Source organism: Pagrus pagrus (assembly GCF_965226575.1).
Source record: "Pagrus pagrus genome assembly, chromosome: 3".
NCBI lineage: Eukaryota > Metazoa > Chordata > Actinopteri > Spariformes > Sparidae > Pagrus > Pagrus pagrus.
This window is the reverse complement of record NC_140187.1, coordinates 34,473,003-34,490,697: the sequence shown is the minus strand read 5'-3', so window position 1 is coordinate 34,490,697 and position 17,695 is coordinate 34,473,003. Positions and strand designations below refer to the sequence as shown.

Genomic DNA, 17,695 nt, shown 5'->3' with positions numbered 1-17,695 from the left:
AAAAGATTTAAATATGTAAGATGATAAATAAAATGGCACCGAAGGATAAATCAAACAAATAAAATTATTTAAGATTAATATTGTCTTAAAAAACAAGATAAAAGAAACAACGTAAAATGAGATGAAACCACATAAGAACGTAAGAAGAATTTAAAATATTAGTTAAAAGCCTGATTAAAAAGGTGTGTCTTTAACCTTCCCTTAAAAATATCAACAGTCTCTGCACACCTGAGGTTCTCCGGCAGGCTGTTCCACAGGTGGGGGCCATAGTGGCTAAATGCCGCCTCACCGTGGGTTTTTGTTCTTGGTTTTGGTATGGATAAAAGGCCGGTGCCGGAGGACCTCAGGGTCCGCGAGGGTTGATATGGTAAAAGCAGGTCAGATAAATATGAGGGCGCAAGGCCGTTAAGACATTTAAAAACCAGTAAAAGAACCTTAAAATCGATCCTGAAGCGGACAGGGAGCCAATGCAGCGACTCTAAAACCGGTGTAATGTGCTCCCGCCCTCTGGTCCTCGTCAGCACACGTCGACTGAGTTTTGTAATAATTGGAGATTTAAAATACTCTTTATGGGAAGACCAGAGAGCAGGGCAAGATTACAGTAATCTATTCTTTTTCTTTGTCTGTGTGAATGAGTGGCTGTTCGAGGGGATATAAATGAAAATGTTTGTATATTCGTTTGATATACACTTGAAACTTCAATAAAAAATATTGTTAAAAAAAAAAAAGATTACAGTAATCTAAGCGACAGGAAATAAAGGCATGCATTAGCGACTCCGTACTGGCCTGGGAGAGAAACGGGCGGACTCTGGTTCTCTTTCATAATATTTCGTTCGATGTCTCACTATGGGATGCACGCCTCGCTGCAGCCCTCAGAAGCATTAATCTCATTACGCCAATCCTGATTGGCTGGTGAAACGTGTCCGTCCGCCTCAGGTAGTCCCCTCTACCTTAAATACCGCATGCGGACGGCACCACATCATTCAAACACCTCTTCTCACTCGGAGCATATCTCTCGTCCAGGGCTAGCTAGCTAAACTGTCCACAGGCGGACCTTATTTAGCTTCCGTCGCCGGGCGCTACTAGCTTTTTGGATATTTTTCGCTTTGTTTCGTCGATCATACCAGATCGAACCAGTGCTTTCCTTGCCCCTCCACGGCTTGGCCAGCACTGTCCTCGACGCCCCACCACGGTAGTTCGAGCACCGAGTATTAGCATACCAGCTAATTTTCGGCTCTTCACGGTTAGTACACCAGCTAACTGCCTCGACTCCCTGCCTGCACACCAGCTCGCGAGGAATGGAGGCCAAATCCCCTCACACCAGAGGGCACGGAGACTCTGGGGCCCGACTCTGTCGTTGCGGGAATAAGATATCGAGCACGGATCCACACCAGGTCTGCTCGAGCTGCCTGGGGCTGCAACACGCCCGGCTAGCTATCGACGTCCCCGGCTCGTGTCAACACTGTGCGGTGTTCACCGTCAAGAGTCTCCGCAGACGGCTAGCCCGCCAAGCTAGCTTGTCTGGACATGACCCCTACCTCTCTCCTGGCGGCCCCGCCGCCGAAGGCGGAGAGGAGATGGAGGTCGCTGCGGCGGCGATACCGGAGGCTAGTGCCAGCTGGGGCTCCCAGCTCGACCTAGCCGCGGATCCCCCGCAGGAGGAAGACGTCCTGGAACTGGACTATGGGGACGATGAAGATGGCGCCTCGGAGCTCCTCATCTCAGAGGATGAAGAAGAGGACGACGTCTTCATCACTCCAGCCCGGGCTGCGCAGCCCGCGGCCTCCGTCGCCTCTCAGGATGGAGATGAGAGTAGCACACCAGCTTCTCCACTCCCCAGCTCGGACATGCTCGACGTGTGCAAACGCGCTGCTGCCCGACTGGATATCCCCTGGCCCGCTGTCGTAGCTGAGACCACCAGATCCCGCTACGAGGGGAAGAAATTGCCCTTGGCCAAGAGTGCGACGAAGCAACGTCTCCCTGTCTTCCCAGAGATGCTGGATGAGGTGGCGCGCTCGTGGAGAGACCGTCCTTACAGCAGCAGGAGCCCGATTCCCGGAGCCTCGTCCCTCGACTGTGAAGCGATGGAGAGCCTGGGTCTGCTCCGCATGCCTCCGATGGAGCCACTCGTTGCAGCGCACCTTCACCCCCGGCTGTCAGCGGTGTCCTCCCGGAGCCCCAGCCTGCCATCCAAGACTGACCGTTTTCAGTCAGCTCTGACTGAAAAGGCATACAAGGCGGCAGCGCTTTCGGCCAGAGCGCTCAATGTCCTCTCGCTGCTCACGGCTTATCAGGCTGAGTTATGCGAGGATTTTGTGCAGACTCAGGACCCAGCTACGTGGGAGGAGATACCGGTCATCACCGACCTGTGCCTCCGTGTCAAACGCTGTGCAGTCCAGGCCACGGGAAGATCGATGGGGGCGATGGTTCTGCAGGAACGAGCGCGGTGGCTCAACCTCGCCAACCTGTCAGACAGAGAGAAGGACGACGTCCTGGACATGCCCATTGTCCCGGAGGGGATTTTTGGTTCCGCGTTGGCTTCAATGCAACGGCGGTGTGAAGCCAAAAAGAAGGAAGACGAAGCTCTCCAGCTCTGCCTCCCTCGAAAGCCCCCAGCTCCATCTCCACCTGCACAGCGAAAAACCTTCGCGCAGGCTGCTGCCCAAGTTTCGCAGTTTAAAATACCTAAACTGTCGAAACCCCGGCCCGCCCTACCTCCTCTGCCCAGTCGGGCTGGCTGGTCCAAGAAACCCTCGGCCCCAGCTGCAGCTCCGCCGGCACAGCCCGCGCAAGCTGCCACTAACCAGGCCAGGAGGAAGAAGAGAGCGGCCTGAACGCCCCTCTCTTCACCGGTGATGCAGCTGGAAGTTCCCCGTTCTCCAGCTCCACCTGTTCGGCTTTCGAGCGTGCGCTCAGGGGCCCCCCACGCCCCCGTCTCCCAGCTGCCACGGACCGTGCCAGAGCAAGCCGGGAGAGACGGACATTTGACGGCGGAGGCTTCGGCAGTTGCCTCTCACTCATGTCCACAAGCACGCACACACACACACGTTTTCAAAAAGAAAATAAAATGTGTCCCGCTGTCGCATCCAGGCCGAGGGCCGAGGGCGCAGCTAATAATAAAAAAAGCCAAAATTATCAAAATAAGCAGCGCGGTGGCGACACCCGCTGTCCCCCCTCGGCGGAAAGCTGCGGCTTTCCCCGTGGCGGGGACCGTGGGGTCCCCGCTGCTGCGCTGTCCTCCCGGGCAAGAGCGCACAGCATTGCCCGGGGGCCATGTCACTATTCCACCAAGAAAGAGCCCCACCGCACCGCGGCTGGGGCCTCTCATGGTGGAGGGGTTGCGGTGCGTGTCCACTCTCTCCCTCAGATGCGAGAGATGGGCCGCGCTCGCAGCTCCACCCTGGGTGTTGAGGACGATCTCGAAGGGATACAGGCTGCAGTTCTCAGCTGTTCCTCCGCGATTCGCCGGCATAATAAACTCCCAGGCTCAGGGAGAGTCAGCTCGCGTTTTACAGGAGGAAATCCTCTCACTGTTAAACAAAGGAGCAATTTGTGTCGTCCCTCCCGCACAGTGTCAGAGCGGTTTTTACTCCAGGTATTTTCTGGTCCCCAAACGGGGGGGGAGCGGTATTCGCCCTATCCTGGATCTACGTGCTCTGAACAAATATCTCAGGAAATACAAGTTCCGGATGCTTACACACGCATCCCTGCTGCGCCTTGTGAGACAGAACGATTGGTTCACTTCTGTCGATCTGAAAGACACGTATTTCCACATCCCGATCTATCCTCCCCACAGAAAGTATCTGAGATTCGCTTTCCAAGGGATCTGTTACGAGTACAGCGTGCTCCCTTTCGGTCTGTCTTTAAGCCCGAGGGTGTTCGTGCGGTGCACAGAAGCGGCAATAGCCCCGCTGAGACGGCAGGGCATCCGCTTGGCCACATATCTGGACGATTGGCTGCTGTTGGCACAGTCGGAGCAGGAGGCCAGGGCGCACACGCGTATTCTCATACGACACCTATTCGATCTGGGTTTCGTGATAAACGCGGAAAAGAGCATGCTATCCCCAGCGCAGGGCATAATCTTTCTGGGATTATCTCTGGACTCGGTGACTTTCACAGCGCGCCTATCGGCGGAACGAGTGAAAACTTTCAGGGCATGTCTCGCGCTTTTTCATCCAGGCAAATCTGTTCAATTCAGATTGTGTCTTCGATTACTCGGGCTGATGGCGTCTGCCCTTCTCGTAGTCCGCCTCGGTCGCCTCCACATGAGGGAATTCCAGCTTTGGGTGGCCTCATGCGAGCTGGATCCCGTGCGTCATGGCGCACGGAGGATACTGGTCACACCGGGGTGCGCCAGGGCGCTGCGCCACTGGCGAGTCCCGTCCTTTCTGACACACGGGGTGCCCATGGGCTCCGTCTTGTTCAGGAAGGTGATCACTACGGACGCCAGCCTGACGGGTTGGGGCGGAATTCACGAGGGCCGGTCTGTGAGGGGCCACTGGAGTGTGGACCTCCGGCGGTCTCACATACATTTTCTGGAACTGTCAGCGGTGTTCCTCTCGCTGAAACATTTCCTTCCGTCTCTCACAGGTCATCATGTCCTGGTGAGGACGGACAATACCACGACGGTGGCGTACATCAACCGTCGGGGGGTTGCGCTCTCGTCGGCTGTACATGCTGGCACGCAAACTGATCCTGTGGAGCTGCGGTCGTCTCCTCTCCCTGAGAGCGACGCACGTCCCAGGAGCCCTGAACACAGGCGCGGACCTGTTGTCCAGGGGCGCGCCAGTATACGGGGAATGGACTCTACACCCGGAGATTGTGGAACAGATATGGGGCCGTTACGGTCGGGCCACGGTGGATCTGTTCGCGTCGAGAGGAAACGCGCAGTGCGCGCTGTTTTACTCTCTGCGCAGCATGGATGCTCCCCTCGGCGTAGACGCACTAGCGCACGCCTGGCCGCACAAGCTTCTTTACGCGTTCCCTCCCCTGGCCTTGATACCCCCCACTCTGTCCAGAGTGAGGGAGCACGGCCACGCATTGATTTTAATAGCTCCGCATTGGCCTGCGATGCACTGGCTGGCGGAGATATATCGGTTGCTTCGCGCTCAGCCCTGGCAGCTCCCGCTGCGCAGGGACCTGCTATCGCAGGGGGGGGGGACGGTCTTCCACCCGCACCCAGAACGCATGGCGCTGTGGGCTTGGCCCCTGAGTGGCTCAATCTGTCAGCTGTGGGACTCTCACAGCGCGTGATTTCCACTATACAAAGTGCTCGAGCCTCCTCCACTAGGTCTCTGTATGACTGTAAGTGGAGAGTGTTTGAGTGGTGGTGTCACAGAAATGGCCACATTCCCTTTCAGTGTCCAGTAGGAGTGATATTGTCATTCTTGCAGGACCTGATTGACAAACGAAAAGCCTTCTCCACGGTTAAGGTGTATTTGGCAGCTATCGCCGCCTGTCACGTGGGGTTTGGGAAGCAAACAGCGAGCCAGCACCCGCTGGTTTGCCGTTTTATGAAGGGAGCGCGCAGGCTTCTCCCCGTGTCCAGACCACTGGTACCACCATGGGATCTGGCTGTGGTTCTGGAGGGTCTTAAAGGACCTCCCTTTGAGCCACTGGAGAGAGCGGACTTGAAACACGTCTCTCTCAAGACAGTGTTGTTACTGGCTCTGGCTTCGGCTAAACGGGTTAGTGACATCCATGCGCTTTCGGTGCATCCGTCATGCGCCCAGCTCTTCCCGGGGGATGTAAGGATGATTTTGAAGCCCAACCCGGCTTTTGTGCCTAAGGTGGTGGGCTCATGTTCTCCTATTGACCTTGTGGCCTTTGCTGCTTCACCAGGTGAGCAGCGGTCGCATGCGTTGTGTCCAGTCCGTGCGGTGCGCACTTATATGGATAGGACAAAGGTTTTCAGGAGGAGCGATCAGCTGTTCGTCTCCTGGGCTAATCCTCATAAGGGAAAACCTATCACAAAGCAGCGCCTATCCCACTGGGTGGTGGAGGCAATTGCTTTGGCCTATACAAGTCAGGGTTTGCAGCCACCTGTGGGCCTGCGAGCGCACTCGACTCGGGGCTTGGCCGCATCCTGGGCCTTATTCAGGGGAGTTTCTGTTCAGGACATCTGTGCTGCAGCGAGTTGGTCCTCGCCTCTCACTTTTGTCCGTTTCTATAGACTGGACGTCTCCGCTCCGTGCGTGGCACGCGCGGTTTTGCTGTCCTGATTGGAACAGAGCATTTTTCCCTGTGGGTTGGTGGACGTTAGGTAAGCTTGTCTGGCAATACGGGAGCTACCACATCCCATAGTGAGACATCGAACGAAATATTATGAAAGAGAACTTAAGGTTATTTACATAACCCCGGTTCTCTGAGTAATATGAGTGAGATGTCTCACCAGACATCCCTTCTTGCTTGGGCGAGTGAGAAGAGGTGCTTATCTTGAATGACGTGGTGCCGTCCGCATGCGGTATTTAAGGTAGAGGGGACTACCTGAGGCGGACGGACACGTTTCACCAGCCAATCAGGATTGGCGTAATGAGATTAATGCTTCTGAGGGCTGCAGCGAGGCGTGCATCCCATAGTGAGACATCTCACTCATATTACTCAGAGAACCGGGGTTATGTAAATAACCTTAAGTTATGTTCTTAAGATGATAAAAACCTGTTTTCGTCATATTTTTAATATGTGGAATAAAATTCAGCTCAGAATCAAATCCACTTTCATGGGTTCCTGAGGAACATGCATCCACACTTACATAAAAGCATCGGTCTGTGAGATTAGAGCAAAACCAGTTAAGAACAGTACCAGAGAAGCCGACCAGATGTCTGAGTCTGTTTAATAAAATGTGATGGTCTACTGTATCAAAAGCGGCGCTTAGATCCAGTAGAACCAACACTGTGAGCTTTTTGTTATCTAAATTCCACCTATTGTCGTTTAAAATCTTTAAAAGCGTTGTCTCGGTACTGTGGTTTCTCCTATAACCAGACTGATGTTTCTCTAAGATGTTATTTCTGTTTAAAAAGTCATTAACTTGGTTAAAAAACTGTTTTTCTAAAATTTTACTTAAGAACGGTAACTTGGATACAGGTCGGTAGTCATTAAAAACGTTGGGGTCTAAATTGCTCTTCTTCAGAAGGGGCTTCACCACCGCCGTTTTGAAGGCGGTGGGAAAGACACCTGTCTGAAGAGAGCAATTCATGATGTTTAAAAACTGCTCCTCAAAGAATCCATAAAACGATTTTAAGATTGATGTTGGAATTGGATCTAAAAGGCAGGTTGTTGGGTTTACTTGGGAGAAAACTCGGCCAAGTGTCCTTGCATCAACCAGGGCAAAACTCTCCAGTGTTTCCTCAGGCAAGGACAACAGTTCAGGTGTGTTAACAGATAAAACTTGATGGGATAAGAGGCAGGATCTGATGTCCTTGATTTTGGTTCTGAAGTGGTCTGCAAAGTTCTCGCAGAGATCGTCTGTGGGTGTCATAAAAACTTTATTGGATTTAGAGCTTGTTAAAATATCAAAGGTGGAGAAGAGGAACCGGGGATTGTTTTTATTGTTGGTGATGAGTTGTGAGAAATGAGAAATTCGTGCCTTCTTAACTGCATTATTGTAGGTTTTGAGTTGTTGACGTAAAATCTCGTAATGAACTGTCAATTTACTTTTTCTCCATCTTCTCTCAGCACTCCTGCATTTTCTTTTCATTTCATTGATTTCATCGTTTTTTCTCCACGGGGGTGAAGGTTTTCTTTTTATTGTTTTTGTTAAAAGTGGAGCTACTGAGTCCAGAGTTGACTTCAGTCTACTGTTAAAATTATCGATGATAAAATCACAAGGTGCAGGTAAAATTTCTGCAGGAGTGCTCTGTAAAATCTCCATAAAATTTGCAGCAACTTCAGAAGTTAGATAGCGCCTCCTCACTGTTCTCACCGTTTAGAACTTTTTTGTTTACTACATAAGTACATATGTGTTCCTTCATAGTTTGGATGTCTTCAGTATTGATCTACAATGTAGAAAATAATAAAAAATAAAGAAAAACCGTTGAATGAGAAGGTGTGTCCAAACTTTTGACTGGTTGTGTATATATTAGATTTACATACATGATAAATATATTTCCGTTGCATATTTACAAGTTTCTGACAGCGGTCTTGTCATTTTAAGGTTGCTGGTTTAAATCTCCAGACCAGCAAGGGAAAGTAATCTCAGTGGCACCAGTAGATATGCTAAACACAGTGTGTAAGTTTGAACGGGTGTGAACGTGAAACAGTGAGTTGCTTGAAATAACAGTCATGTTATGTCAACTTACTTGAGACTGACGTTGATCAAAAACAAAAAAATCAGGATCTTTTTTTAAACATGCTTCCTCCCTGTAGCTCCATTTTGGCTCCTCTCTACGAATAGACGGAGTAAGAGTTCATACGATGTGTTCATCCAGCTGTGCAGCATGTCACCCTTGCATGCAGTTGGTTACCTCTGTGAGAAACTGGTGGCTGTCCTTTCCTCTGTCTTGTAAAGAACAATGGGCCTCATTCATGAACCGTTCTTACGAACAAATTTCTTCTTAAGTCCCACTTACGAAGATTTTACGAAGATTGTGGCATTCATGAATTTTTTCTTCAGGAGTACTCTCAGGAGTACTCTTACGCACATTTCAGTGCTGACATGTTGGCATGGTTGTGTTTTCTTCTCTTGTGCAGTTCAGTAAAATACAACATTACAGTGATAATTCTGTCATTTATTTATTTATTCATTTCATATTTTTGGTAATTAACAGAGAATTTAAAATTTTAAAATAAATAAAATGTGCCAATGATTTAACATTAATCAAGTCAATTGGAAACCATGCCATCAATTAGTAACCCCCCCCCCCACACACACACACACACACACAGACACACACACACACACACACCCTATTTATACGTGGCATTTCTCCATCCAAGGCCCGCAAAACAATGGCTTGCTGCTGCAAGAGATTGCTGATCGTGCCCTACGGAGGGAGCAAATGTTTCGGGATCACATAGAGCGATGAATTCCTCTTTGGACGCTTTAGGCTCCCACAACCGGTTCTTATATATCTATGCAGCCACTTGGAGCCAGCACTTCAGAGCCACATACTTCGGTCCAACCCTGTCCCCCCTAATGTGCAGGTACTGTCGACCCTCGGCTTTTTGGCCACTGGAACATTTCAACGGGAGCTGGGGGACAGGGTGGGCACATCACAGCCATCCATTAGCCGCGCTCTCCCTCGAGTCGTGGATGCAATAAATCAACTGGCCACACAATACATAAAGTTTCCATACACAGCAGAAGATCAAGTCGCAGTTATGAGAGGATTTCATAACATCGCTGGCCTCCCTAACACCATTGGCGCAATAGACTGCACGCACGTACGCATTAAGGCACCCTCTCCAGACCCCTTCCCATACCTCAACCGCAAGCAATACCATTCGATAAATGTACAATTTATCTGCGACTCAAATAACCACCTAATGAACGTGGTCTCCCGGTTCCCAGGAGGAACACACGACTCTTATATTTTCCAAAACAGCTCCGTGGGAACACACCTTGAACAAGGAGCAGCTGGTGACGCATGCCTCATGGTACGTATCTTTTATAATATAATTATAATTTCCCATAAAAGTGTCTTTTTATTAGATTTTATCTTTTTTTAGGGGATTGAGGATATGCCCTGGCTCCCTGGTTGATGACCAACCCTCAGACTCCACAGGAGATTTTATTCAACCAGATGCATGCGCACACTCGCTCCACCATCGAATGCACCATCGGCATTTTAAAGGGGCGCTGGATGTGTTTGGACACAGCAGGTGGCAAATTGCTGTACAAACCGGAGAAGGTAAGACAACTGATGATTTGACTTATTTTATTATAAAATCTGCTTAGACTAAGGTCACGTTTATTCAAACACCTTGCATCTTAACTTATGACTCTCCCTCACCATTACAGGTCTGTAGGATAATCATGGCCTGCTGTGTCCTGTCCCCTCAGCCACAACACCGTGAGGATGTGCGTCCTGACGCAATGATGGGACCAGACTGCAGGCGCGCTGTTCATGTTCGAGCGCAATTTATTGCCCGCTTGTGAAGAAAATGCATTAATATCACAATTTCAGTCTAACAGTCTAATTCACTTTAAAAAAATAAACAAAACAAAAAAGACAGACTGGTTTCACTGCACATCTTTCACACGTTTAAAGTTTTTTTTTCGCTTCACCTGCTGCCCTCCAACTGATTTATTTTTTGCTTTTGGCATTTTGTTGCTGTTTGCTCTGTACTACGGCATCAGTGTCTACACGGCCCTGCAGTTTCTTTTATGGGCATTAATGGGCGGTTACCTATGCTAACCCTATGTTAATTAGACTCACCTTGCACGTGCTCTCAGTTTACGAGGAGGTGGCATTCATCAATGTAGGAACACAGCTGCGAACAATTCTGAGGCTTGTGAAGGCGTTGATGAATCTGACGTAGGGTTTTCTTAAGGAACTTCTTAAGAACAACTTAAGAAAGAATCTAAGAAGATTCTTAAGAAGATATTGGTGAATGAGGCCCAATGCACTGTGAACCCCTCTTGATAATGAGTTATTTGTCTTTTATGCCACTGATGTTGTGATTGAAATGTTGGTAAACTTTGGATTTGTTAAAAAACAAGAAGTGTGTCGCTATGTGTGCATTAGAATGCTTGAATCAGATACAGAATTATAGGAATAGTACATTTTAGGAAATATTTTTCTTGACACTCTTATATTTGTCTGTTAAGTTTGAAGGTAGTGCCAGGAGGTACTTAGCTTAGCATAAAGACTTGCTGTGAAACAGCTACATTGGCCCAGTCACCTCCTCTAAAGCTCACTTATTAAAGCAACATTATGTAATGTGTTGACCTTAAACTACCAGCTTCAGAGTCATGTTGATGGTACAGTGTCTTGTAACAGGGTGAATGGTGTCTCTGTCACTTGTCTCTGTCACTAAGTAACTTCAGTGAGAGGTAGGATCACAGTGTTACATACATGTTTACTTCAACATACAAGTTTCAACACATAATGAGTTTTGTTTGTAGGTAGCACCTACCAGTCTGACAAACTGTTACACACCTGGGATCTGTACTAACTGTCATGGTGCTACTGAGGCAGCCGTGTTGTTTTTCTGTGTTCGGTTCTCCCTACCTGCTTTCCCCCCTCCTTTTCTCCCTCACCTGCTCCTTCTCCTGTGTGTGTGTGTGTGTGTGTGTGTGTGTGTGTGTGTGTGTGTGTGTGTGTGTGTGTCTGTGGGCGTGACAGCAGCAGATACAAATAATAATAATAAATGTAACTTATATAACGCTTTTCAAAATACTCACAGACACTTAAAGAAACCAACATTTTATTCTGGCAAACTGAGCACTAGAGGGAGGGTTGAGGGGTGGCAGGTATGAGTATCATGTTCCAGGTGGTGTATCTGTCTCTGTACTACGTGCCTTTTTCAGGCTGAGAGGTTTTTGATTATTGTCTGATGTAATAAGGCCATCAGCACACATTTGGCATCCACTCAGGGAGATGGAGCCAGAGAGACAGGTCATACTAAACAGAATAATAACACAATAATCCCCAATCTCTACACCTTACCATCCTCTCCACTCCACCCGTATCCACAACTCCACGTCCTCACTCATTCACTGTTGGCAAACCTGATTCTCATTAAATTGGCTTGCATGGAGGATGAACCATCAGAAGGTGCTGCTCCACATGTTGCCATAATCAACTGCCCCCAATCGTCATCCAGAGGCAGCTCTAACTGGAAGGTCATGGACGGTTAGGGTAGTAAATCATATTACTGCTTGCTTAATTGAGTTTCAGACTTCTTGTGATGGCCCCATTTTTGACGTGCCAGTAAGTAGCTCTAATCGTCATCAGGAATGTGCTGCTCTGATTATTTATTAGAGGAAGGGCAGTAATAAAATGTTTGATTTATATTTTCATCCCTTATTGACTATAAAATATTTTGCATTTCATGTTGGACCAAATCAACAAAAAATATATATATATGTATTCTCCTCTGACCCTCCTGTACATAGCAAGTTAAACATTTTAATCGAAGAAACCAGAAGTAATAAATAAATAAAACATTTATTTTTAATAATAAAAAAATGTTTTATGGGAGTCTGAAAAATGTGAGAGAAAATGTATGAAGGTGTGACCTTTCAAGCCCATTGCATTAGTTTGTTTCTCTGTGTTTGTTTTTGGTCCCTTTCATTATCCACATCTCACCGCCTCATACTGACTCATATGTCAGAGCCCTCTCTCTCCTCCATCTGCAGCCAAATGGAGCAAAGCAACGGACACAGAGATGACTATCAGAATTGATATCTACACATGATGATGATGATGATGATGATGAGACTAGGTCAAACATCTTTCTGGGGCTCCAGAGACAATCATTTGAATAATAGCTGTACTCAAGTAAAGTTAATCAGATGTGTAAAACCTGCGTTACTGTATCTCTATTTTTCAAATCAAATTTGAATCAAAAGACTGTAATGTGAAAAGGGGTCACAATTATCGCGTTTAAATGGCTCATGATTAAAGCTAGAATGAAGGTACAGATATCATATTAAACTAGAATATAAAATAGAATATTGCTCCAAAGTTAGGCTAAATTCTGGGGGGGGGGGACGACTTTTAAAAGGGGTCCATTTGAACTCTGTATCATCTGTGTGTGCTGTTCTTTTTTCTCTGTCTCCCCCGTGTGTCGTGTATGTGTGTGTGTGTGTGTGTGTGTGTGTGTGTGTGGGTTGGTTTTAAAATTCAATTGGCACTTAAACAGGCTTGGTAAGGTTAAAGCAAATAACACTAGCAGCAATTAAAGCAGAATATTCAATGAATCAAAATAAAATAATCATTAGGGTCAGTCATTGTTCTAGTACAATAATGGTATCTGGTTGCAATGCAGGCAGCACAGAGAGACAGAAGCCATTTCTCAATATGCGTTCTTCTCTGTACTTATGTTCTTGTGGACTTGAGAAATGTCATCAGCGCCGGACCAAGTACTGTTCCAATTCAAAGTTCGCATCTGGCCAAGTACGGTCGAATAACCCGGATGTGTTCTTGCCCCGCCCATTTCATCGAGGATGCATCGGTGGAGACTTGTGTGGACTTTGGGAAGTTACGTATCCCACAATGCATTTCGTGATGGCAATGGCGAAGGAGCGGACTCACAACTGTAAAAGTTACAAGTTTTTAATTTTTATTTTAATCAGTGAAAATAACCAGAAGTTGAAGTGCCGAAACCAGCGAAGACGATGACGTCATCAAGTACGTTCCTGTTCCAATTGCAGAAAGACCGTCCTCCCGTCCCGCCGTCCCCCCGTCCCCCGGGAGTTCGTTCTTCCAACTGAACTCCGCAAGTCCAGACTCCCGGAGTTCACAAGTTCGAACTTGGCGTACTGGGTATTGAGAAACGGCTAGATAGAGGGCCAGTCACCGGCAAGATGGAGGGAGAGGACACACAGAAAATAATATCTAGGGAAGGGCTCACATTTGGACCCCCCCAATATCTATACCATGGTTACGCCCTTGCATTTACTCAAGTTCTGTACTTAAGTACAATTTTGAGGTAAACTCCACTCCACAGCATTTATTTGATTACTCGGTTTACTGACTGAAATTAATACAAAATATGATCAACAAATAAAATATGGTGTAATATAGATTAAGATAAAACTTTATTGAACTACCCAACACATAAAGTTGTTAATATTAGCTTCAATTTTACCAGCTGTATGAGGTACTTATCTCTAGTCAGTGTGCTACCTGCAGTAGATGACCATCAGCTCTCCCCCTGTGTGGAGAAGTAGCGTGTAGCAACAACAGGAAGCAGAGCATTGTACTGCTATATGGCACCAACAGTAAGACGTGCTAAAGCCACCTAAAAGAAGGCACAAAAAATATATATCTGTTGAAGTGTATGCTATATTTTGAACATTTTGGGCATTTTACGCCAAAAATAAGCGCACTGACACTTGCCTGCCTGTCGAACTGCAGTGTCTCTGTGCTCGTTAGTTAGAGCAAACGGGCCCTGTGGCGGAGCAGCAGCAGGGCAGCCTGCCCTGTGGACAGGAGAGGAGGCTGAAGACATTGGTGTGTTTACCAGCAAAGACTACAGATCAAAATCCACTGACAAACAGATAATTTCCAGAGCTACTGCTACTTAACAGTTTGAGTCAAACATAGAAAATGCTAACAACGAAGCCAACCAATCAGAGGCAGAGTAAAGCGGGTCTTGTGAGAACTGCAGTGAGATCCATGATAAGGCCTCAGGGGGATGAAGAGGGATAGCAGGTTCAGTATTCCCCCCTCAAATCGCTGACTGATTACAGAACATCCAACAATGGAGGTCACTTCCGCGGATCACCGCTGCAGTCAGGTTGATAAACAGGAGTGAAGATAAATCCATTTTTTTATTCCAAAAGTTTAAACATTAATCTCCTCCTGCTAGAAAAAAAGTTCTGAGCAGCTGTCCTACCCACACAACACTCAGGAAAAACCTTTTTGTTTTGTTTTGGCAGAGACACCCCTAGTGGCAGAAATTTCATATTATGCATTTAAATTTGAATGCATAACATTTGTCATTGTGGCTTCATAAAACACAGTTCAATGTGTGTGAGTGTTTAAAGGAGCTTGCAGTAAAGTAGAGTGTAAGGCACACAAGGCATGAATGAGTGCTGGTGTTTCTCTCCTGTGTCACCCCCTCTTCTTTCAGGTATATTTCTCCCCAAAACACTTTTGGAGATTTGTTTTTCTCTGCTCAGATGTTGCAGCAGCCGTCCTGATGCCGCATTTCTTCTCTCTCTGTTCCTCCTCCAGATTGAAATCCGGGACACCAAGGATACAAGATTTGGAGTCCAGCGGTTCCACTGAGGGCCAAACTTCCTCTCTTCCTCTTCCAGTTGCCTCCACCCACTCTCTCCTCGCCTCTCCTCTCCTCTCCTCTCCTCTCCTCAAGCTCTTCAGGTCAAACTGTCTTGATCTTGATCTTGGAGGCCAGAGCTCAGCAGTTTGTAAGATAGGACTGACGTGGAATCACCCAACAAAGATAAACTCTGTCTGTAGGAAGAGAAATAGATCCTGAGAGGAAGTCTGAGCATCATCTATCATCAAACTCTGGGATAAAATGATTCATAACATACAGTGTTACTGTCTCATAGCATTGTTATAACAAAGTATGAAGTTATTTATAATGATAATAATGCTTTCAGTGGGAGTATTCTATGAAAATATACATATTTTTATCGAGTGGAGAAAAGTCTCCAGCTTTAAAAGTAACATTATAAAGTGCGTATGGTATAGCACACAAGTGCTACTTCTGACGTAAGAAAAAAAGTACAAGATAAAAAAAAAGATGATTTTGTACAGCCACAGTGTAATTTTGAAGTCTTTCTGGACAATTTTCAACTACTCTTTGTACATGACAACGTCTGATCCCAGGAAATACAAAAATTAAAGATGTATGTAAATGAGATGTTTCTATGGAAACAGGGTAACAAAAAAAACTCTTTAAAAGATTTTTTCCTTTTGCCCCCATGTATGCAACATCCCTGTAAGCTATGAAAACCTGTTTCATTGTCAAATCTTGAAAAAAAGTGTGGATTACACTTGTCTTTTAACCCTGTGTGTGTTATTTTGAGCCACTTGTCATCCTTCAGCCCACACTACACTGAGAAAAGGAAACGCTGAGAGGCAGAAAAATGTCCTTCCTCTCCTCAGCGTTTTCATTCATTCACATTTCACTACATTCTGTTTCTTCTTTGTTTCCTCCCCCAACTCACTGGTCCTGTTCAATTCTGCTCTAGTCGACTGGGTTTGGTTTGTACGTCCGCCACCAGAAAAGGCCCTGCATACTGCATCTATCTCAGGCTTCCTGTACACACTCAGCGGGGCTCCGACTCCGTTAAGTGACAAGCAGTCTGCTGCACCATCCAGACCCACCAGCTGAGGAGCACAGAGCTGAGAGGACAGACCCAGCACATACTTTCATCCAGGAATCCCTGCTCTGACTCTACACAGGAATCATCCACTGGAGACACATTAATGCTTTAAAATGCATACATTTGAATTTGACATGTTCATTTGGAATGAAAGGCACTGTAACACTTAATAATAACTATTATTAATTAATAGTAAATGTATTAATTTATTATTAATGATGGTTATTATAAAGTGTCACTGAAGGCACAATTGAATGCAGGCTGGAAAGTGTGAATGGGCCATATGTGATCATCATTTAATTTTACCTTGACCTACAGTTTTAAATTGAATTTTCTAAATTCAGTTTGTGCTCTGAAAAACTAATCTGGAGGAAAACAAAGAGACATATACAGATTCAGTCCAACAAAACTGTTATGGCTGCACCTGTTTGGTAGCTTTGGGACCCATTACAACAGAAAAGCGTTGGTGACCGCAGCATTTAGCACATAATTACAAAGCTATTTTTTTTAGAAATATACCAAATACCTAGAACCTAACTGAGTTCTGTTCTTGCTATTTGGACTAATTTGCTAGCCATATTAGCATCAACAGATATCCTAACAACCCACATTACTGTATAATGCAAATGTCAAATGTGCCTCCCTTGCCATTTATCTATTTTTACCAACCTAAAGACATGACATTGTAAGAATGAAAAGAAATCAACTCTTGTTGTTTTGCTTCACACATACCTGAACAAGCGCAGCAGCTAAATAAGTTTTAAAAGGATTCTATTCCTAGAAACAGTAAAAATCTGGCTGTACCTACAGCAGATAATAAACTGTCCCAGGTGAGAGGACTGAAGGCAGGACAGCATCTCCTCTACAGATCTCTCACTATACACAATAGTTTCAGTGAAGTAGTAATAAAAAGGATTTTGTTTTGCATAGTTACATATGGTGTGTTTAGTTTGAAGGTTTTTTGTATGATAGATTTATTTTGGAATGGTCTGTTGCTCACACTGTAGTTTTTGTTTGGTGATATCATTAGTCTGAACTGTGACATTCAAGCTTCATCAGCAGTCGTTGGTCCTCCTGGATGAATCATAAGCCAGGGCCCAGCTCACTAAAAGCTGTCTCCTCTCTCACTCTTTCTCCTTTGAATTAATTGTACGTCTGCCCGCAAACATTATACATCTTCCCCTACACTGTTATTTAGTTGTGCCGAATGAAGAAGCTGTACTTTTATATTTGACCCCTGACATTCTATTTCAGTGCTTTTCAATGTGTTTCTTCAGTTTCTCCTCTACATGGATTTATCGCTCATTGCTGTGCTGTAGTTGTAATGTTATTTTCTCTGGTTATGGGATGCTGTGGTGTGTCTCAGTATTGAAAAGGGAATGTTTGTGCAGGAGAGTTCAGCATGGCAGCCAGTGTCATACACCACTTTCTTACGATTGGAGTTGGTACTGTTGTTTTAACAAGAAAATGAATAAACTGGTTGACTCTTAATATTATTTGACCTTTTTTATTCTCCCTTTTCACTTGCAGTTTTTATTAAAGGTGCAATGTGTCCAGTTCAGGAAATGAACTAACATTACGTCTATGTACTGTGTTAGTTAGTTACTGACGTTAGCATGCTAACCAACTAACCCCGGCCCATGCTGTCTTGTAATACCACTTTGTACCTCAAGAGGTGATATTCTGATAGTTTACCCCTGTATCGTATCAAATGTTAGCCAAGGTCCC

The 17,695-nt window shown here is 46.1% G+C and overlaps 1 protein-coding gene across 3 annotated transcripts in view; it reads left to right on the top strand.

Moving 5' to 3' along the window:
* Nucleotides 1–17,458, top strand: part of lhfpl4a (LHFPL tetraspan subfamily member 4a) — a 77,275-nt gene extending 59,817 nt beyond the window's left edge. Inside the window, exons 4-6 of one of the 3 annotated variants that reach the window (XM_084348763.1) lie at nucleotides 9,509–9,594; nucleotides 9,667–9,848; nucleotides 9,959–10,118. In XM_084348763.1, the coding sequence (XP_084204889.1) occupies nucleotides 9,509–9,594; nucleotides 9,667–9,848; nucleotides 9,959–9,966 (276 nt within the window). In that variant the 3' untranslated portion in view covers nucleotides 9,967–10,118. Of the gene's footprint in view, nucleotides 1–9,508; nucleotides 9,595–9,666; nucleotides 9,849–9,958; nucleotides 10,119–14,846 lie in introns of those variants that run through there. The other 2 variants (XM_084348761.1, XM_084348762.1) reach the window with 2 other exon arrangements.
* Nucleotides 17,459–17,695: the final 237 nt, after the last annotated feature.